General features: G+C 45.1%; 1 protein-coding gene across 14 annotated transcripts in view; it reads right to left on the bottom strand.

Annotated features, from left to right (window-relative positions):
* The window catches only part of PLEKHA5 (pleckstrin homology domain containing A5), a 619,814-nt gene that overhangs the window by 352,721 nt on the left and 244,366 nt on the right, over positions 1-22,727 (bottom strand). For 12 of the 14 annotated variants that reach the window (XM_073621386.1, XM_073621378.1, XM_073621382.1 and 9 more), the window contains 6 exons: positions 12,909-13,010; positions 11,566-11,668; positions 11,364-11,410; positions 1,976-2,167; positions 711-831; positions 424-539 (listed from right to left, as the gene is read on the bottom strand). In XM_073621386.1, coding sequence (XP_073477487.1) covers positions 424-539; positions 711-831; positions 1,976-2,167; positions 11,364-11,410; positions 11,566-11,668; positions 12,909-13,010 — 681 coding nt within the window. The remainder of the gene's footprint in view (positions 1-423; positions 540-710; positions 832-1,975; positions 2,168-11,363; positions 11,411-11,565; positions 11,669-12,908; positions 13,011-22,727) is intronic. The other 2 variants (XM_073621379.1, XM_073621387.1) reach the window with 2 other exon arrangements.

The following is a 22,727-nucleotide window of genomic DNA, read 5'->3' as shown; positions in this document are numbered from 1 at the left end:
CTGGTTAGAGTTTTCCAGCTTTTTCTGGATTACAAGAGTAGACTGTAGGGAGGACAAAGTAAAGGAGTTCAGAGATAAAGGCAAGTTGGCCATAGTAGTTTTGATTACTGTGTGGTGGAGCAGTTGAAGCTAAGGGTTCAGTAACTTCAGTAAAAAAGAACAAGAGAGTATAAAACCTAGGGGTATCAGCACAGAAAACCGTATATACAGCCTGATACAGAAGGGACGTGAGAGACACCAAAGGACAATAGTAATAATGGCTCATGTCATGCAGTTGCCCACTGCATCTGTGTAAAGTGGCAGGCTTAGTATCACTGACATGAGCCATTGGAGGAATAACTGACCTGAAGTCCAGGGGATTAGATCCAGAGACCTTCAACAGGCTCAGTAAGGCCATAACCAAACATAATGAAGTTCACTTACTGATTTTGCCTCTGGTTTCCTACTCTTCCGTAAGGTGACATAAGATGCTATTGTAGTGGATTCAAGTGGAGGAGACTTTGTTCTTGGAGGAATAACACCAACTGGAAAGTGTGAACCTAAATGTAGCAACAAGTCATCATTACTGTCACAAGTAATGTTTTATTGTGCAACTATATACAATATCTATACTCAGTATGACAATGCCCTGCACTAAATTTTCTCTATGCAATATACAGCACATAAGGTATACTACTGTACATCAGACTACGAGCGTTTTGATCATATACCTTTGTTAGTTGTACTTTCCATGTCCAGAGTGAGGTCTGTCTTGTCATCACCATTTGACTCATCCACTTCAGCCACTGTGGTCAGCTCAGGTTCACTCTTGTACAGTCTGTAATCTGGGCCCTGCAAGAAACCAGTAACTGCTATATTAGCTTAGTTCTGCTTTATTACAGAAGACACTCCCAAATAGGCCATCACATAGCAATATGAAGGCAGAACCGTGATGATGAAAATGATCATGTTCACTTAAAAGAATCTGTAAGACATCTTCATGGGTTACACGTTCTAGGTTTACTCTTAAGCTGGCCATACACAGATTGCATTCATTCAGCTTATGGGAAAAAGATCTAAAACCGGCCATAAATGATTTGAATCTCAGCTGGCTTAGCAGGGACAGTCCAAGATTCGGTCCATGTATGGGCAGGCTGATTGTATCCAAGTCGATCCATCGATTGATGTGGGTATAACCAGCATGTCGTATTTCTAGCATGTGATTATTGCTAGCAGCTATAGTCACTAGCAACAATCATTGTGTTCTCCTGGCAGGGGCAGCTCCCCACGCCCTCCCTCCAGAACACAATAGCTTTGCAGGGGGATTCCCCCATCAACACTGATTGGGGAAACTGAGCAATTTTCTTTCCTTCTGCCCCTGGTTGAAGGAAATAAATGTGCAGAATGTATGGTCTGCCCAAGTCCTTACAAAAATTAAAATACGTGGAAAGATTATCTAGGGGTATAACCACCACAGTAAGGAGAACACAACAGGGACAATTCCTACATTTTATATATTCAATTTTGTAACATAAGTGTTACCCTCTCAGCTCATCCTTTGACAATAAAATAATTGTTCAAACAATGTACCAGGCTTTTATGACTATCTAACCACATCAAAATTCAAAATTCAGAGGGGTTTAGATTCTCAACCATATAAAGTTTACATTTTCGGATGAATAGCCAATATTTGGAGGAAATGTAATCAAACTCCAACACAGCATATAAAATGCAAACACAAATGAACAAAGAGAACCAAAATTACAGTTTTCATTCATTCAGGCTTCACCTCAAACTGATAAGAAATCAGCAAATCAACAACCAATAATATGGAAACATGAGTAGCTGAGAGATATGTTTATTACCTGTATTATAGAAAGAGATTCATTGAGGAAATGGACACATATATTTAAAAGTTTAAAGAACCGCATAAATGGGGGACAAGGATGACAGTGGATGGACATGACAGAGGAATGGTGGCAGTTCAGTTCCTTACACAATAGGATCCATTTCTTTGATTAACCTGGATATGATGAGAGGTCTTGTCATCAGGGAGTTGGACTGGGCCCCGGCTGTAACACAGCAAGGACGAGCTGCTATCACTGGGTATAGGGGGAAGAATAGGAGCTGGATCGGTAAAGTCATAGGACCGAGGGAGCGGAGGACGTGGTGGGACAAGCTCCTCTTCCTGGAGATTGTAGAACAGGCAGTTTATTGAGAAGTACAGGAAAAGCACACATCTATCCCTTCCAGTATGACATCAAATCTGTCAGTATTAGACCAACAACATATTCCTTTTCTGAACTACACAAGATATTTCTGACGATTAATAGCTCTGCCATCTACTTGTTTTTGATCACTTCATCAATATCATTGTCAACCACTCCAGTCCCAGAGCCTCCCCCCCCCCCCCCCCATATTTACATTCTGGATACTTAAGAGTTTTTATTTGGAAACATGTTTGGATACTTACATTTTTGTTTTCTAAGTTTTAAATGGGGAGAAATCATTTAAAAAATGCAGTTTCATGAAACGTTACCAAACCCAAGTTTCTCAGGGTCCATTCACACCAGCCTCTGAGTTGCAATGCAGTGGCTAGTGTGTATTGTGGACAGGCTAGACCAGTAGATTGAAAAAAAAGTACTGCACACAAAGCAGTGATGTGAACTGGCCACTATTGTGAAAAGGCATTTTTGCCTTGTCTTGTGGCGGGACTGCACTGGAATAGCCACCCAACACAGACGCACTACACTTGTTGTGAATAAACCCTTAGTGATCTCTAAAATTTAAAGTGACATTTGTGCACTTTTTGAGTGTCAGACACTCACACAGTAATTGCTAATGTAATGCAGAGGATCTTGTGTATTTTTTGAAAGCAAAACTGAGAAAAGGAGATTTTTTTTTTTTTTAAAGATTTACACCTTTTTAAATTGATTTAAATTCGAATAATTTTACATTTAAAAGAAGTAGGGCCCTACTTCTCCTGGAGATCACAGGAGTGCACTTCTGTGACCCATATTCAGTTGGCAGAGGACTAAATCCCATTATTGGCTAAAGTCACTCAGCTGGTACAGACCCTAGAGAGATCCCGACTTTAAGGATCCACCCAGATGCCTGGACTGGCAGCTGGCTCAGCGAGCTGCTGAGAGTCTAAGCCACCCGCTCCCAGTGTTAATTTAGTTGACTAAAACATTTTAGTCGACTAAAATACGACTAAAACAATTGAGATTACTAAAATTCGGTTAAAACTAAAATGGCATGTTAGTAGAAAGATTAAGACTAAAACTAAATTGAAATTTGACGTCAAAATTAACACTGGTCTGTAGTGCATGTTCATATCTCAATACTTTAAATAATAACATATTCGATTTTTCACTCCAGCAGCATATGAGTTTGGAAATTGTAGAGAAATGCTTAAATAATGCATTACAATTTAACCCTACCCATTAGATTTTAGATGAGTAAAATGAGTTTTAGCCGAGTAAAATGAGTTTTAGTCGAGTAAAATGAGTTTTAGTCGAGTAAAATGAGTTTTAGCCGACTAAAATGTCCTAGAGATTTAGTCGACTAAATACGACTAAAACTAAAACAATTGCAGAAGACTAAAATGGGACTAAAACTAAAATGCCATTTTAGTCCTAAGACTAAAACTAAATCGAAATTTGCTGCCAAAATTAACACTGGCCGCTCCCGCCCCTCCACAGCCCAGCACTCCAGTGATCGTTGGAGGGGCACTGCAGACAGCCAGAGACAGTCACCGGCTCTCTGCTCACTGAAGACTAAGAAATGAGCGATCAGCGGTCTTTGATTTCTCAGTTCTCGATGTAGAGGCGTCCGGGGATAGATGCTGCATCAGATTTATGCTGCATCCACCTAGGCGAGTATAAAGGTTTGTTTTTTATTATTAAGTTATATCTAGAACTTATCTTTTTCTTAAATGAGTTTTGCCAAAAACATCCCTATATATTACAGTATTAGCAATACATTAATATAAAGTGCCCAGGTTTGTAAATTACCATTTTTGGTTTACCTGTAAAACCCTTTTCCCTTTTTGTTTGGAGTAAATCACAGAACACAGGGCACTTTGAATTCATGACTACTTTGGTTATGTTGCTACCTTCAGGTGAATGAACACTGGCCAAATAAGGCAGGAATTCCCTGTCCCAGAATAACCCCTCCTAGTTCAGCTAAGTCTCCGTTTTGTAGCAAGCAATGAGGAACAAAGAGCGGAGGGATCCACATGTCCTGTGATGTACTTTTACAAAAGGATTTTACAGCTAAACCAAAAATCCTAATTTATTCATCATCCATACATCACAGGACACTTCATATTCATGACTACTCTGGATTTCCCAAGGCAATGAACATGAGGAATGGGCAACAGAGCAACAAGGCCAACAGGCCCAAAACCAAAAAACAGAATGGGGAACCCCACTATAAGACTTTTTGTCCCATTGACAGAAATGCAGTAATGCCCTTTATCTTGTAAAAAGGCGAAATAAGAACGGGAAGTGGAGACAAAGGCAAAATTTAGGGACACCGCAAACGCCTGAGGATCCCTAGACCAGGACACAACAATGTCCAGTTTGTTTTTGAATTGGACAGCAAGAGATCCACATCTGGTGTCCCCCACCACAGACAAAACTGTGTGAACATCCCTGGACGATGGGCTAATTTTCCTAGGTTCAGCCGCTGATGGCTGAGAAAGTCCACCTGCCAATTTTCAAAGTTGTGAATGTGCACAGTGGAGAGGGCCAGAATGTGAAGTTCTGCCCAAAACAAGTTTGGGTCCACTTCCTTCTGAGCAGGGTGACTTCTCATCCCTCCTTGATAGTTGATGTACGCCACAGCCGTGGCATTGTCTGACTGCACCACGATGAAGAGACTCTGAAGGTAGACAGACCAGTGTAAAAGCCAGCAGATTTGCCCAACTCTCCAGGACAAACATCAGGAGTCAGATGAATTGACATATCCAAGGACTCCTGATGTTTGTTACGTACCAAGAGGATACAGCGTTGAAGAGCTCTGGAGTAAACCTGGGCATAGTGGACAGCATGGAAGGCTTTTTGATGACCTCAGGGACTCCACCTGGAAGTGAAGAGACAGTCATGTCTTCTGCAGAAGCAATACTTTTGCCTGCACCATGTTCAGGACTAGGCCTTAATAATCTAGATGATGTATCAGAACCAGAGACGACTTTTGAAGATTCAGCACCCAACCAAACCTTTCTAGGGCTTGTACTGTCTGACATTTAATGCTCCCCCGAGAAGCAGGTCATCCAGGTACCCCACAAAATTCAGATTAATCCAGCTCCTCAACAACCCCAGAACTGAAGCCAACACCTTGGTAAACACCCTGGGGGCTGTGGACAGGTCCAATGGCAATCCCCCCCCTTCCCCCCGGGACAGCAGCCTTCCTAGATCTACAAAGAAAATTGCTTTTTCTGTGGCTTCAAAAACACCTTTGAGCGCATTAAGTTGAGATAGGGAAAGCACCAACACTCTTGCTTGAAACCTTTGGACACCCAAACTGCACAAATGGGGCCACCCCTTCACTGTGAAGAGCACGTGCCTCCAGATCCAGAGGCCTTGGGGTCCACTTCTTCTTATGGAACTGGGACATAGGCTTCTGTCTAGAGCCTGAGGCTAGCTGTTTACGAAAGGAACTCTTCCTGGTTTCGGAAGGCAGTGGTTTCTGACATGTCACCTGTATGTGATCACCTGTACTACCTTCCATTAGGGGCAAGAGTATGCTTTAATCCATCGTCACCTTCTGGATAAAGGCATACAAAGACTGGCCAAACAAGTGCTGACCCTCAAAGGGCAGCCTCTTGATATACTTCTTACAGAGAAGGTCTGCCAACCAACACTTGAACCATGGGATCCTTTCTCATATGGACACTGTGCCTGTCTGAGAAAGCTGCCTTGAGTCTTTCAAGGCATCCACCAAGAAACTCAAGGCTCTCTGAAACCCCCCCAATCCCCTCTTGCATAATGCTTGCTGAGAGTCTGTAGGACTAAGAGGAGTGTTGACCCATGCAAGATGTCTAAGTGGCAAGTTACCTCCTATACACAATTGTCACAAGTGTCCCAAAATTGCAAAGCACTGGAGCTGTAGGTGTCTAAAGGTTGTCCTGTGGAAGAAACGCTCTAGCCTAAGCTGTGTCTGGGACTAGACCCTGATACTCCAAACCACGTGTAGTTTTCAGCAACAGTTTCTGAAGGTTCAGGATCCACTTCAACCACTGTAACGTCTGGACAGTCAAAGCCATGTGGTGGTGCCAAAAAAGTGCAGCATAGCCAACACTGGAATGAGCACTTTGGAAAATACCTGAGGTACAGATGAAAAGTTGATGGGCTGGACCACAAACTGATAGGTGTAGAGGCCCCACAGCAATGCTTAGGAATCACTGATGGGCTGAGAAGATGGGGACATGAAGGTAAACCTTATCAATATACATTTAAATAGAGTGCGCAGCGCTAAAAATATACTTGCAATACATACCACAATCCATATAACACGTGCAAAGATTAATAAAGTGCTTTCAGTGCAATCAATAGTGTATGAACAATATAGGAAATCAATATCGAAATATTGCATAAAAAAGAAATATGCAAAAATAGAAATAAAACATGTACTAATTAAAGTGCAATACGTGCCATCAATTGTACAAAACCTAAAATTCAGCTAGAGATGAATTTCAAGCATAAATATCAGTGCAATATATAAAAAAGGTGCAGATCTCTGCAAAAAACTAAAGTCCATATGCAAAGTCCATTGCAAAACCATGTAGAAATGATGATCCATCAACCCAGTTGTGTGACACCCATCAGCAAAGTAAAAAATGGATGCTTACCAGAAAGCCTGCAACCCCCCTTACTGAGAGAGGTCATACAGCGCTTGGCTGGATCTACGATCCACTGAAGAAAAGCCCAGGTGCTCTCTCAGGTGTCCTTAATTGATATATCAGAAGGCTCTCAACAAACCAGGAAGTAGTGCCAAAAACCATCAGTGGATCAGATAGCTGAAGTATATATCGAATAAAGACTCCACATAGTGTGATACTGTATCAGCTTCAAATTTAATATAAGGTAATGCACTCAGATTAGTAAAAGGTAGGCAGATAAATACAAAAATCCAAACGAAACCCTTGTAAATAGCCAGATAGAAATTGCGCATGCACAGTAGCGTGTGTACGTATCAGTCCCGACGATCGTTTTGTCATAAAAGACATCATCAGAGGTCGATATATTGATTATCGATATACACCAAAGCCAGAAAATCTTCCTAGTGAAGGGAGGCCATGACAGATTTGATGGACTGAACGCGGAATTTCTGGACTAGAAGACATTCAGAGCTGGGGCAATGGCGTCTTGATCCAGAATACCCAAGAAGACGCAACTGAGACCAGCTAACCTGTGTGGTGACACAGGAAGATTGGAGGTGAGAAACGAAGAAAGGGCAGGCGGCAAAATTTCAGTTTGTAGTCCTGGGATAACACCTCCTGCCCCCTGCATCTGAGAAGCTAGCTGTCCAAGCATCACAAAGATTAACAAACATAACAAATGTGCCTCTGAAACTGGGGAAAGTTCTCGATGAGAAGATCAAGGGACTGGAGAAATGAAAGGAAAGGAATGTTGCTTAACAGTCAGAGAGAGAGAATACTTTACAGTAGTTTTTTTTTGGTTTCATCCACTGAGGAAGATGGATGCTTTTATGCTATTATCAAGAGCTGGTCTGAAGAGACATCCCTCAAGGACCATGCATGCCAAACACTTCTTGAACAAAGGTTCTACAGTCTAGCACTGCCTATGTGCCCAACGCATATGAGATTACACATACAGGAAAAATATCCTTCCATCGAACTGTCACAGCTAAAGTTTAACACTACAGCCAACTGCTCCACATGTTTAATAAGCAAGGGCTCAACTGCATCAGTGGTTAGTTCTCTTGTAAGGGATTTTGATCAATCAGGCATGGTCTGACAAAGTAAAATCGCAGCCAGGATTACATAAAGGGCAGGGACAGGCCAGCATGAACAGGGCTCTAGAAAGGGCTTTGAAGAGCTTATTGGCTGGGTCCTGGAGGAGAGGTGCATCCTTCACTGGTATAGTGCCTAAAACTAACAGATTCCTTGGAATGAACACACCAAGTTTGCACAAAATCCTCAAACATATACAAGGCTATTAAGTGCTTGAAAGAGTGAATAACTTTCCAGTACCCACAGAGAAAGAGTCTTAAATCTCCATAAGGAAAACGTGGAAAAAGCGAGTTCAGAGGGAAAAGTATTTGCAGCATTAGGAGTATTAAGCGACCCAAAGCTGGAGACAGCATTGGTAGAAGGCAAATGGTTAATCCTCCATTTTGAAGTGATGCACACTGCATCAATAAGAGTCATAATGGTCTGTTTCAAATTGGGAGTAATAGTAATGGCTTGTAACTTCTAATGGGAATCAGTCAAGGACTGCAGTGACTCAGAATCACACTCTGTAGCCGATAGCATAGAAGCTGCTAAGGCTGCAGGCAACTCAAATAAAGTATGTGGTAAGACTGGGAGAACGATTGAGGCCTCTGCGTACAGAGTCAACTAATAAATGGGTGATTTGGGCCATAAATTCTTGATTGACATGTTAAAAGACCTGTCACACCTGATGGAGCTAAAGAGGATTCTGAGGACAGAACAGGCTCTACAGGCAGAGGGCAATGTGATTTCAAGCTGCAGACATTGGTACCATCAGGAGGTTCGATGCAGGCGGCCCCAGAGTTAAAAAGTAATCTGGGGGCACCAAGAATCGTGGGACGGCCATCTCCCCATTGTGTCTAGAATCAGACATGTTGCGACCTCCTGGCAGTGGGAAAGAATGTGAAACATGCATGACAAACACCCAGTGGATGAGAATAATGCTCAGTCCCTCAGCATTACCCCTTCCATGGCCAAATCAGCAGGAACAGGAAGTATAAGCGCCCAGTGACCTATGTTAGCTAGGTAGCTCCCCATGCTCTGACTGACTGGCCTACTTACTGAGTCTTCAGAGAAAGGACAAGTGCTGAGGCAATGTCAGAGGGTATGGACCCAGAAAACTCTTCACATTTACATTTTTACCAGAATGGAGTTTGAAAGTTACCTAACATAGGCCATTTCCAGGCTATCCTGACCACACTTTATACAGTGCCTTGAAAAAGCATTAATACGCCTTGAAATTTTCCAAATTTTGCCATGTTGCAACCAAAAACGTAAACGTGTTTTATTGGGATTTTATGTGATAGACCAACACAAAGTGGCACATAATTGTGAAGTGGAAAGAAAATGATAAATGGTTTTCAATTTTTTTTTTACAAATAAATATGTGAAAAGTGTGGCGTGCATTTGTATTCAGACCCCTGAGTCAATACTTTGTAGAACCACCTTTTACTGCAATTACAGCTGCAAGTCTTTTGGGGTATGTTTGTCTCTACCAGCATCTAGAGAGTGACATTTTTGCCCATTCTTTGAAAAATAGCTCAAGCTCTGTCAGATTGAATGGAGAATGTCTGTGAACAAGTCTTGCCACAGATTCTAAATTGGATTTAGGTCTGGAGTTTGACTGGCCTATTCCAACACATGAATATGCTTTTATCTAAACTATTCCATATCTGGCTGTATGTTTAGGGTCGTTGTCCTGCTGGAAGGTGAACCTCTGCCCCAGTCTCAAGTCTTTTGCAGACTAACAGGTTTTCTTCTAAGATTGCCCTGTATTTGTCTCCATCCATCTCCCCTGTCCCTGCTGAAGAAAAGCATCCCCACAATGCTGCCACCACCACGGTGGGGATGGTGTGATCAGGGTGATGTGCAGTGTTAGTTTTCTGCCACACACAGCGTTTTGCTTTTAGGCCAAAAAAGTTCAATTTTGGTCTTATCTGACCAGAGCACCTTCTTTCACATGTTTGCTGTATCCCCCACATTATTTCTTGCGAACTGCAAACAGGACTTCTTATGGCTTTCTTTCAACAATGGCTTTCTTCTTGCCACTCTTCCATAAATGCCAGATTTGTGGAGTGCACGACTAATAGTTGTCCTGTGGACAGTGACTCCCACCTGAGCTGTGGGTCTCTGCAGCTCCTCCAGGGTTGCCAGGGCCTCTTGGCTGCTTCTCTGATTAATGCTCTCTTTGCCCGGCCTGTAAGTTTAGGTGGGCGGCCATGTCTTGGTAGGTTTGCAGCTGGGCCATACTCTCTCCATTTTCGGATAATGGATTGAACAGTGCTCCATGAGATGTTCAAAGCTTGGAATTTTTTTTTTTTATAACCTAATCCTGCTTTAAACTTTTCCACAGCTTTATCCCTGACCTGTCTGGTGTGTTCCTTGGCCTTCATGATGCAGTTTGTTCACTAAGGTTCTCTAACAAACCTCTAAGGGGTTCACAGAACAGCTGTATTTATACTGAGATTAAATTACACACAGGTGGACTATTTACTAATTAGGTGACTTCTGAAGGCAATTGTTTCCACTAGATTTTAGTTAGGGGTATTAAAAGTAAAGGGGGCTGAATACAAATATATGCCATACTTTTCAGATATTTGTAAAAAAATTTGAAAACCATTTATCATTTACCTTCCACTTCACAATTAGGTGCCACTTTGTGTTGGTCTATCACATAAAATCCCAATAAAATACACTTACGTTTTTGATTGGAACATTTCAAAAAAATTGATAAATGTATGAATACCTGAATACTTTTTCGAAGCACTGTAGCTGCAATAAATAGGTAAAGCTCCAACAGCAAAGTAAAAAAGAGTTTTGATTTCATAAAAAGGAAATAAAGTGGTAGCAAAAAATGAGATCATCTTTAAAACAGCAGAGCTACAGAATAAGTGTCCATCTTCCTAGGACAGTAGCAAAAAACATGCTGGTGGAGGGAAGGGTTATCCTGGGCTGGCCTACAGTTTTGTTTGCCAGTATGAAATCCTCTGATAGGTGGCAGTATAACCTGAAGGTTAAAGATTCCCTGTTTTCCATAATTGAGGAGAAAGAAAGTTTAGTATTGCAATGATCTGTTTCAAGGTTAGCCAGAATGGAGCTGATCTGGTCTGTCTTATTTAATATTGGCTGCTGTGTAGCAGCTCACAGACATGCTACTGATGTCTCAACACTCCTTTTAAACAAAGAAAAGCTGAAGTTAGAAATAGCTCTTATTAACTGCGCTGTAGAAGGATCAAAAGCTCAGGAGCTGCTTAATTTAGGTTTAGGACTAGTGCTGCACCACAGCTCTCATTAACAGCTGATGGCTACACCATTCCATTAAACACTGAGCCGATGAGACTACCCCAAATTTCTTTTCCAAGTTGTTCAGACTTCAGCTTTCTACACAAACAGCACCCAAGCCATGTGCTATGGCAGCACCTACCTCAGTTGTGCTCTTTCCCGAAGAAAATAAGATTGAGTCAGAAGCACCTGCAAAAGGACAAATATAAAGATCAGTAATCTTCCACACAATGGATATGCCTCCTGTCCAGCAATCTAGAGAGAAGAGACACGTTCCATGCCTGTAATGTATGAAGACTTCATGGATCTCACACAAAATATCTAAACAGAAAGACATTACCCACCTGCTGATCTTTGCTGTTTATGTTTGCTCAGTCCCTCCATCACGTCTTGGATCCTCCAGATCTCTTTCTGCATTTGTGCCCTCTGTATGCCGGCCGTCTCTGTCTGTTCAAGCCAATTACATGTCATAGAGAGTTATCAGGAGTGAGTGATGAGTAAGAGATCACCAATGTAGGGGGAAGGTGGAGGTAATTTTTTCACTGCCAGTGACCAACTATTCAGGGGGGCAAGGGGTGGTGGTCTGGGTGGATGGGTTAAATTTCACATCATAACAATCAATGCAAGGGAGGGGGGGAATAGGGGTTTGAGTTTAACTGGCACCAATTACTGGGGGTTATTATTGCGTCTACTGGCGCCAATTCCAGAGGGTTATTATAGCGTTCACTGACACCAATGTTTGGGGTTCTTATTGCATACAATGACACCACTGCATGGAAGTCATTATTGTGTTTACTGACACCAATGGTGAGGGTTATTATTGTGTCCACTGACAATAATGCTGGGGATTATTATTGCATCCACTGACACCAACTGTAAGGGATAGTATTGCTTTCACTGGCACCAGTGTTGATGGTTTTTATTGCATTCACTGACACCAAAATTGGGGGTTATCATTAAAGTCACTCACACCAATGCTGAGGTTACTGTACTCCAAATCCTTCAATATGCATTGTAATAAGCTTCAAAAAATGCAGTGGGACCAACATTTTTTGGACAATTAAGTGCAAAATTGATCTGCTATTGTGCAACCCTCAGGAACTGTCGGGGCTGCACCTATGGCACCCCGTCATTTTCAAGTTGAATACCACTGCTCTAATGGGCAATATAGGACTGTACCTGGAACGCCTCCTAGGGCATGGAACAAGTGACAACTCTAATAGAAAAAATAGATTGTACCTTGTGCTCTTTCCTAGGGTGCGGGTCATATGACACCTCTAATGGGCAATATAGACTGTACCTGGACTTCTCTCTAGGGATCAGGACTTATGACAACCCCTAGCGAGTAACATAGAACTGTAATGGGTAATATAGGACTGTACCTGAACATATCCCCAGGGCCCGGAACATTCAACACATCTAATGGGTAATAGCCTAATATAGGACTATTCCTGAACCTTGTTCTTTGGACCAGGATATGTGACACCTCTAATCATTAATAAAGGACTGAACCTGGACCTCCCCCAGAAACCCAGATATATGACAACATCTACTGAGTAACATAGGGCTGTACCTGGACCTAGGAAATGGGACATTTGACAACCTCTACTGGGTAATGTAGGTCTGTACCTGGACCCCCATAGGGACTAGGACATGTAACACCTCAATGGCCAATATAGGACTGTACCTGGACCTCCCCGAGACGTTCCAAGCGTTCCCTCAGCTGGTTTCTGGCAGTAGTGACTTCTCGCTCTAACTTGTCATAATCTCTCCAAGCTCGTTCAAGCTCCTGCACAAGACACAACCAATCAGAGATGTCTTCACCATTATGTTACTGGCCTGAAAGTAACACGGCACATGGCACAGGAGTCAGGACAGAACATGTGCTCAGAGGCTGTTCTTCTACATTCGCCAAATGTCTGCACACATTTCTGTAGAGACTGATTGAGACCATGAAAAATGGGGGAGATATAATAGTAGTATTGCAGAATGTACAGTATCTCACAAAAGTGAGTACATCCCTCACATTTTTGTAAATATTTTATTATAGCTTTTCATGTGACAACACTGAAGAAATTACACTTTACTACAATGTAAAGTAGTGAGTGTACAGCTTGTATAACAGTGTAAATTTGCTGTCCCCGCAAATTAACTCAACACACAGCCATTAATGTCTAAACTGCTGGCAACAAAAGTGGGTACACCCCTAAGTGAAAATGTCCAAATTGGGCCCAAAGTGTCAATATTTTGTGTGGCCACTAAGGCTGCAACTAACGATTATTTTCATAATTGATTAGTTGGCCGATTGTTTCGATTAATCGGTTAATAACCTTAAAAAAAAGTGTGGTGTATAATTTAGTTAATATGTAAAGTTAAAAAAAAAGGCAATTTATTCCTAAATATCTTTATATGCAGGGGTAAATATAAATAACCAACTATATGGTTAGGGAGTAAAGTTTTTAATCCTCTCTGAGAATAACAGACAGAAGAGATATACTCTATATACTATTAGAGGTTGAATCTGGTAATCATCATAAGACTCAGATCAAATTTTTTTATTTAAAGAAAAAAAAAAATTCTAGACTGTTTTGCAGATTTTCAAACAGAACTGTAATATTACATGCTTTTCTGCAGCTTCTCCATTGAAGTATATTGAACCAAAAAAGCACCCTTTCAAAATACACAGCAGCTGAAAAAAGCATAGATGTGAACGTTAAATGAACTGTAGTGCATTTCTGCAAAAAGCACCAAAAAACACATGGGTGGGAACCAGGCCTAAGACATTTAGCAACATAATGGAGTTAAAAAAATAAATAAAAAATTAGCCTTTCGTTTTTTTACTGTGCAACATTGAAAGTAATATTTACAGCAGAGATTTTTTGCTCTTTTTGTACTATATAGGGCTAATTTTAGCTTTTTTAACCCCATTATGTTACTGGCCGATTAATTGATTAAGAAAATAGTAATCGATTAATTTCATAATCGATTAGTTATCGATTAATTGATTAGTTGTTTCGGCCCTAGTGGCCACCATTATTTTTCAGCACTGACTTAACCCTCTTGGGCATGGAGTTCAACAGAGCTTCACAGGTTGCCACTGGAGTCCTCTTCCACTCCTCCATGACATCACAGAGCTGGTGGATGTTAGAGACCTTGTGCTCCTCCACCTTCCGTTTGAGGATGCCCCACAGATTCTCAATAGGGTTTGGATCTGGAGACATGCTTGGCCAGCCCATCACCATTAACCTCAGCTTCTTTAGCAAGGCAGTGGTCGTCTTGGAGGTGTGTTTGGGGTCGTTATGTTGGAATACTGCCCTGCGGCCCAGTCTCCGAAGGTAGGGGATCATGCTCTGCTTCAGTATGTCACAGTACATGTTGACATTCATAGTTCCCTCAATGAACTGTAGCTCCCCAGTGCAGGCAGCACTCATGCAGCCCCAGACCATGACACTCCCACCACCATGCTTGACTGTAGGCAAGATGTACTTGTTTTTGTACGCCTCACCTGGTTGCCGCCACACACGCTTGACACCATCTGAACCAAAAAAGGTTAATCTTATTAAGTTAATAAGTTGGTGTTTATCTTGGTCTCATCAGACCACAGTACATGGTTCCAGTAATCCATGTCCTTAGTCCGCTTGTCTTCAGCAAACGGTTTTCGGGCTTTCTTGTGCATCATCTTTAGAAGAGGCTTCCTTGTGGGACAACAAAATCCGATGGATTTTGTTGTCGGAATGTGCGATTGTGTGTACAGGGCATAAGAGTTCCCTTGAGTCCAGGTGTCCAAAAAGGCTAAAAAACATCCCCAATTGTAACAGTGGGTACAGTGATTCATTGCAAGGAGGACTTGGCACCAGATTTGTCTGGCTTTGACTTCCAGGACTTGTGACGGAACTGAGTGGAGGACTTAGCTTATGAAACTGAGGACTGGAAGGAACAAAAATAACTTTTTTGGTACCAGCAGACTTAGCCGTGGGCACCTAAGTTTTCCTTTTAGTGGGTAAGAGAAGTTTTCTTACCAATGACTGTATTAAAAGGTATCTATTGGCTCACAAAAGAGTCATTCTCTGTCAAACAGAATCCTTTCTAAGCATTTTTACAAACTGCCTCCGCAGACCTGTTCCACAGCCAGAGGATCCTGTTCATCTGTATGTACACGAGTATCAGGTGAGAATTTTGGCACAGGGGGTGCTCCAAAATGTCTACACAGTAGCACATGGCTACTGGAAGGAGCACCAATTTCTGGGGTACTGAGGCATCTGTCAGGATTGAATGACTGTTGCACCTCTTGCGCTGGTCCAGACTGCCAGAGTTGGACAAATGTACTTAGCAGTCACACCAACAGTTGCATCGCTGAGTTTTTAAAAAGTGCCTAAAACTTTTTGTCCACTGGGTCTTTGATAATTGCGACACCCTCAACCGAAACCATAAGGGGCTTGCTGAGGCACTTTCCACCTCCCTCCTCATCGGGAAGCAGGGCTGCCATGATGGCCAAGTCAGACAACGACCCAGAAAGGGGTGCTGACTAATGGGATTACATCATATGCATTCTGCACTCTCTATGAGAGCAGTGACTTTCTGCTATATGGGAGTTTTTGTGCCCGTCAGTGGCACCCTGCATTGTGCAGAGGTTTGCTGCTGCAGACTTAAACCCCATGCACCCTTGCATGTGCTCCTGAACTAATTGTCCATGGTTCTATCTCATATATATATATATATATATATATATATATATATATATATATATATATATATATATATACTTATTGTCATTCCAGGGGCCCTGCTTTGGCTGCGACCAAATCCCTTTGGAATTCTGAACACAGGCTTTAGATACAAACCAATCTGCCTTACATCGCTGGGATGATATTGTTATCAGTCCTCTCCCTGACCCCCAGGTTTTTACACACTATCTTGATCGATTAGGTGGGTTTGGACATCTCTATTCATTTGTATTTATTTTTCTTTTTACTTTTGCCCTCCCTCCCCCCACCTCCTGCCCTCTCCCCTACCCTACTTTTTGAGAGGAACCCTGAAAAACTCCATCCAGTCCCTTTGTACAGCATGTGCTGTACTGCCCCCTTGTCCTATATCCCTTCTGTCTAATGTCCGCCATGAGGATGAGGGGATTCCCTGTGGGGTACTCACAACCTTGATCAACGCTGAGACTTCTGCTATGGAGCAGAAGGGGTTGCAGCCAACCTGTGGCCAATAACTGAGGCTACGGTTGATGCAGAAAACAAAGTTTTTTTTAAATTGGAGTAGAGTAGCAGCTGGTGCTCAAGATGGTGGCCTGCAGAGGGCATGCATACAGAATGGGCCACTTTGCACCGAAATGTGTCACAGGACTTACTCCAAAATCACCTTACTATGCGGAAAGTGGCACGCACTATGCTTATGGCTGCGACAAATCATTTAAAATAACGCACACTAGGCCATGGCCACGAAAAACTGTTTAAAAATGCTGCAGCAGCCCTTTAGTACTGCTCTTGTCGAAGAACCCTTTGTTTCCATGGCAGGGGATTGGGCGAAGCCATGACCTCAATTCACAAGGGTACCGCCATCCTCCCTGAGTATAGACCAACAGGCAGAAATCCCCTGCTACACCCACATTAAAAGGGCATACCTTCTCATGCCCTGTGTGTCAGAAGTCGTCACCTATGCCACATTTCTGTAACCCACTGGTACTTCTTCTCAGGGCCATCTTTAATATTAATTGGACCCTGGGCAAACATTTCCTTTGGGCCCCCCAGCTAACCCCCCCCCCCCCCCCTCTGAGACATACAATAAATTGCAGGTAGACTCAAAATCAGGTCAGGCAGCAATTGTGATTGGTTGCCAGAGGTCACAGCACACTGTTTCTGCTAACGGATTGGTTGCTAGGTGGTTACATGCTTACCGCTCACTCATTGGTTGCTAGAGGTTACATGCTTACCGCTCACTGGTTGCTAGAGGTAAATGCTTACTGCTCACTGACTGGTTGCTAGAGGTTACTGCACATTATTACAGCTCAGTGATTGGTTGCTAGAGGTTACTGTGCATCATTACCACTTGTTTATTGGTTGCTAGAGGCCACAGCACATCAATACAGCTCACTGATCGTTTACTGAAGGATACAGCACATCATCTCCTCACTGCCTGCACACCATGGACTGGGGAGGTGAGGGGACCCGCCAATTGACAGAAAACGCCTAGAACTTGCTATTAGCAGTGAGCAGAGCACCCACAGCTAAGAAGGTTAACTGAGTGCAGCTAGGAACACAGCCCAATAGGAGCAGTATCCCTGAAGACAGGCTGCCAGAAATAAATGACTAGTCATGCCGCCTGCAGTAGAGCAGTGTGGAGGGGTGAGCTATGTACAGAGTGCAGGACTGAGGGGTGAGCTATGCACGGAGTGCAGGACTGAGGGGTGAGCTATGCACGGAGTGCAGGACTGAGGGGTGAGCTATGCACGGAGTGCAGGACTGAGGGGTGAGCTATGCACGGAGTGCAGGACTGAGGGGTGAGCTATGCACGGAGTGCAGGACTGAGGGGTGAGCTATGCACGGAGTGCAGGACTGAGGGGTGAGCTATGCACGGAGTGCAGGACTGAGGGGTGAGCTATGCACGGAGTGCAGGACTGAGGGGTGAGCTATGCACGGAGTGCAGGACTGAGGGGTGAGCTATGCACGGAGTGCAGGACTGAGGGGTGAGCTATGCACGGAGTGCAGGACTGAGGGGTGAGCTATGCACGGAGTGCAGGACTGAGGGGTGAGCTATGCACGGAGTGCAGGACTGAGGGGTGAGCTATGCACGGAGTGCAGGACTGAGGGGTGAGCTATGCACGGAGTGCAGGACTGAGGGGTGAGCTATGCACGGAGTGCAGGACTGAGGGGTGAGCTATGCACGGAGTGCAGGACTGAGGGGTGAGCTATGCACGGAGTGCAGGACTGAGGGGTGAGCTATGCACGGAGTGCAGGACTGAGGGGTGAGCTATGCACGGAGTGCAGGACTGAGGGGTGAGCTATGCACGGAGTGCAGGACTGAGGGGTGAGCTATGCACGGAGTGCAGGACTGAGGGGTGAGCTATGCACGGAGTGCAGGACTGAGGGGTGAGCTATGCACGGAGTGCAGGACTGAGGGGTGAGCTATGCACGGAGTGCAGGACTGAGGGGTGAGCTATGCACGGAGTGCAGGACTGAGGGGTGAGCTATGCACGGAGTGCAGGACTGAGGGGTGAGCTATGCACGGAGTGCAGGACTGAGGGGTGAGCTATGCACGGAGTGCAGGACTGAGGGGTGAGCTATGCACGGAGTGCAGGACTGAGGGGTGAGCTATGCACGGAGTGCAGGACTGAGGGGTGAGCTATGCACGGAGTGCAGGACTGAGGGGTGAGCTATGCACGGAGTGCAGGACTGAGGGGTGAGCTATGCACGGAGTGCAGGACTGAGGGGTGAGCTATGCACGGAGTGCAGGACTGAGGGGTGAGCTATGCACGGAGTGCAGGACTGAGGGGTGAGCTATGCACGGAGTGCAGGACTGAGGGGTGAGCTATGCACGGAGTGCAGGACTGAGGGGTGAGCTATGCACGGAGTGCAGGACTGAGGGGTGAGCTATGCACGGAGTGCAGGACTGAGGGGTGAGCTATGCACGGAGTGCAGGACTGAGGGGTGAGCTATGCACGGAGTGCAGGACTGAGGGGTGAGCTATGCACGGAGTGCAGGACTGAGGGGTGAGCTATGCACGGAGTGCAGGACTGAGGGGTGAGCTATGCACGGAGTGCAGGACTGAGGGGTGAGCTATGCACGGAGTGCAGGACTGAGGGGTGAGCTATGCACGGAGTGCAGGACTGAGGGGTGAGCTATGCACGGAGTGCAGGACTGAGGGGTGAGCTATGCACGGAGTGCAGGACTGAGGGGTGAGCTATGCACGGAGTGCAGGACTGAGGGGTGAGCTATGCACGGAGTGCAGGACTGAGGGGTGAGCTATGCACGGAGTGCAGGACTGAGGGGTGAGCTATGCACGGAGTGCAGGACTGAGGGGTGAGCTATGCACGGAGTGCAGGACTGAGGGGTGAGCTATGCACGGAGTGCAGGACTGAGGGGTGAGCTATGCACGGAGTGCAGGACTGAGGGGTGAGCTATGCACGGAGTGCAGGACTGAGGGGTGAGCTATGCACGGAGTGCAGGACTGAGGGGTGAGCTATGCACGGAGTGCAGGACTGAGGGGTGAGCTATGCACGGAGTGCAGGACTGAGGGGTGAGCTATGCACGGAGTGCAGGACTGAGGGGTGAGCTATGCACGGAGTGCAGGACTGAGGGGTGAGCTATGCACGGAGTGCAGGACTGAGGGGTGAGCTATGCACGGAGTGCAGGACTGAGGGGTGAGCTATGCACGGAGTGCAGGACTGAGAGGTGAGCTATGCACGGAGTGCAGAACTGAGGGGTTAGCTATGCACGGAGTGCAGGACTGAGGGGTGAGCTATGCACGGAGTGCAGGACTGAGGGGTGAGCTATGCACGGAGTGCAAGATTGAGGGGTGAGCTATGTATGGAGTGCAGGATTTAGGGGTGAGCTGTGTACGGAGTGCAGGATTTAAGGAAGAGCTATGTACGGTGTGCAGGATTTTAGGGTGAGCCATGTACGGTGTGCAGGATTTTAGGGTGAGCCATGTACGGTGCGCAGGATTGAGGGGTGAGCCATGTACGGTGCGCAGGATTGAGGGGTGAGCCATGTACGGTGCGCATGATTGAGGGGTGAGCTATGTACGGTGCGCAGGATTGAGGGGGTGAGCTGTGTACAGAGTGCAGGATTGAGGGGTGAGCTGTGTACAGAGTGCAGGATTGAGGGGTGAGCTGTGTACAGAGTGCAGGATTGAGGGGTGAGCTGTGTACAGAGTGCAGGATTTAAGGGAGAGCTGTGTACGGTGCACAGGATTTAGGGGTGAGCTGTGTACGGTGCACAGGATTTAGGGGTGAGCTGTGTACGGTGCACAGGATTTAGGGGTGAGCTATGTGCTTAGCGCAGGGTTTAGGGGTGAGTTGTGTACGGAGTGCAGGGTTTAGGGGTGAGCTGTGTATGGAGTGCATGATTTAGGGGTGAGCTGTGTATGGAGTGCATGATTTAGGGGTGAGCTGTGTACGGAGTGCAGGATTTAGGGGTGAGGTATGTACGGTGCGCAGGATTTAGGGGTGAGGTATGTACAGTACTGCAGGGTTTAGGGGTGAGCTGTGTACGAAGTGCGGGGTTTAGGGGTTTGCTGTGTACGAAGTGCGGGGTTTAGGGGTTTGCTGTGTACATCCAAGTTGCCCCCCTTCCCCAAGTACAGAGCTCTCCCCAGATTAGTTTGGAGCTCACCCTCCAGCAATACACATTTCTCTGGCATCACCCTTCCTCCCCCTTTCAATACTGAGCATTCCGATCACCTATCATCACAGTGTGGCTGCAGAAGAGAAGCTGTAACTCACTGCATGTCCGTGGAGCAGCTTCTGCCTGTGTAGATCCCCCGTCCCCTCCCCTCTCTGCTCTCACATAGAGATAGACAATGTGTTTTGTAGAGCAGAGAGGGTTCTAAATGGGCATCGGGAGGAGAGAGCTGTCACTTGTAAATACAGAAGCAGCGCTTCTGTATTTACAAGGGACAGTAGCGAGCAGCCAACACCAGATTCCGGAGGTGGAGGAACTCGGCTGAAGAAAAGCCGGCGGGCAGCGCGGGCTCCAGGGGCAGGCGGTTTGGGCCCCCAACAATGGCAGGGCCCTGTGCAGATGCCCCATTTGCCCTGCGGTAAAGACAGCCCTGTCTATTCCCATCAATGAGGTCCCCTTTGAGAGGATCGCAATGGATTTGGTAGGTCCGATAATGAAGTCTGCTAGGGGGCATCAGTACATTTTGATTATACCGGACTATGCTACCCCCTATCCAGAAGCAATTCCTCTCCGTAATACCTCTACCAAGATGATAGTCAAAGAGCTGATTCTTTTTTTAACCGCATGGGGATCTGTAAGGAACTGCTTATGCACCAAGGTACACTTTATGTCCCGGGGTATGAAAAAGCTATGCAAGTTGTTCAAAGTGACACAATTGTGGACATCCATGTATCACCCATGTATGGTTGAAACGTTCAACAAAACCCTAAAGCAAATGTTAAAGAAGGTGGTGGATAGAGATGGAAAGAATTGGGTCTAATACACTATTTGAGGTTTGCCATGAGGGAGTTGCCACAATCCTCTGGGGGTTTTTCACCCTTCCAGTTACTCTATGGGAGACACCCAAGAGGGCTGTTGGACATTACCAAGGAAACTTGGGAAAGTGAGAGTTCTCCCAACAGAAGTGCGATTGAGCATGTCGCCCAGATGCAAGATAGAAGTGCTCGAGTAATGCCAATCGCAAAAGAACATTTGGTCCAAGCGCAGTTAGGATAGCAGAGGGTGTATAATCAGGGGGGCCCAGACTGATACCTTTTCGACAGGGGATAGGGTACTGGTATTAATCCCTACGGTTGAAAACAAATTCAGGGCCATACGGGATAATTGAAAAAGTGAGTGAGGTGAACTACAGGGTTAGACAACTAGGAAGGTGAAAGCCAGAACAGATATATTACATGAATCTGTTGAAAGCCTGGATGGATAGGGAATCCTTAGTTGCAGAGACTGTGTTGTCATCGGCTCAGTCTGAATGCTTGGTTCCTGGGGTTGGAATAGCAGTCACCTTATCGAAACCCCAACAGGTGGTTAAAGAGTTTGTGTTTTGCAACAAAGAGTTTTTTTCTGAGCTGCCGGGCCAAACATCTGGGGTAGAACATGACATTATCACCCCGTCAGTAAAACTAAAACCCTATCAAATACCGGAGGCCCGACGGGAGGCAATACGTGGAGAAGTACAAAGAATGCTTGAATTGGGTGTGATAGAGGAGTCCCAGAGTGACTGGTCCAGTCCAATAGTGTTAGTGCCCAAATTGGATGGGAGCTGGCGATTTTGTAACAATTTTTGACAGGTGAATAAAGTTACAAATTTTTACACCTACCCCATGCCCTGTATAGATGAAACGATCAACGGGCTGGGAGCAGCCCGGTACATGACAACACTTGATCTGACCAAGGGGTATTGGCAGATTCTCCTAGCTGAGTCGGCAAAGGAGAAAACTGCATTTGTAAACCCCAGATGGGGCATTCCAGTATAGAAGAATGCCATTTGGGCTACAGAATGCGCTGGCAACCTTCCAGCAGAAAATGGATGCTGCAGCTTACCTGGACGATATGATTATCCATAGCACAGCTTGGACCTCACATCTGCCAAAAGTGCAAGCTGTCTTAGACTCTTTACGGAAAGCTGGGTTTACGGCCAATCCAAAGAAGTGCATCATTGGACAGGAAGAGGCCAGATATCTTGGATACACTATTGGGAGGGAAGTGATAAAACCCCAAGTCAAAAAATTTGAGGCCGCGTCCGAACAGCAAGAAGCAGGTACGAGTATTTCTAGGAATTGCTGGCTATTATCGAAGATTCATTCCTCATTTGCCTTCTCAGG

This window comes from Aquarana catesbeiana, linkage group LG03 (assembly GCF_042186555.1).
Source record: "Aquarana catesbeiana isolate 2022-GZ linkage group LG03, ASM4218655v1, whole genome shotgun sequence".
NCBI lineage: Eukaryota > Metazoa > Chordata > Amphibia > Anura > Ranidae > Aquarana > Aquarana catesbeiana.
This window is presented reverse-complemented; position numbering and strand designations above follow the sequence as displayed.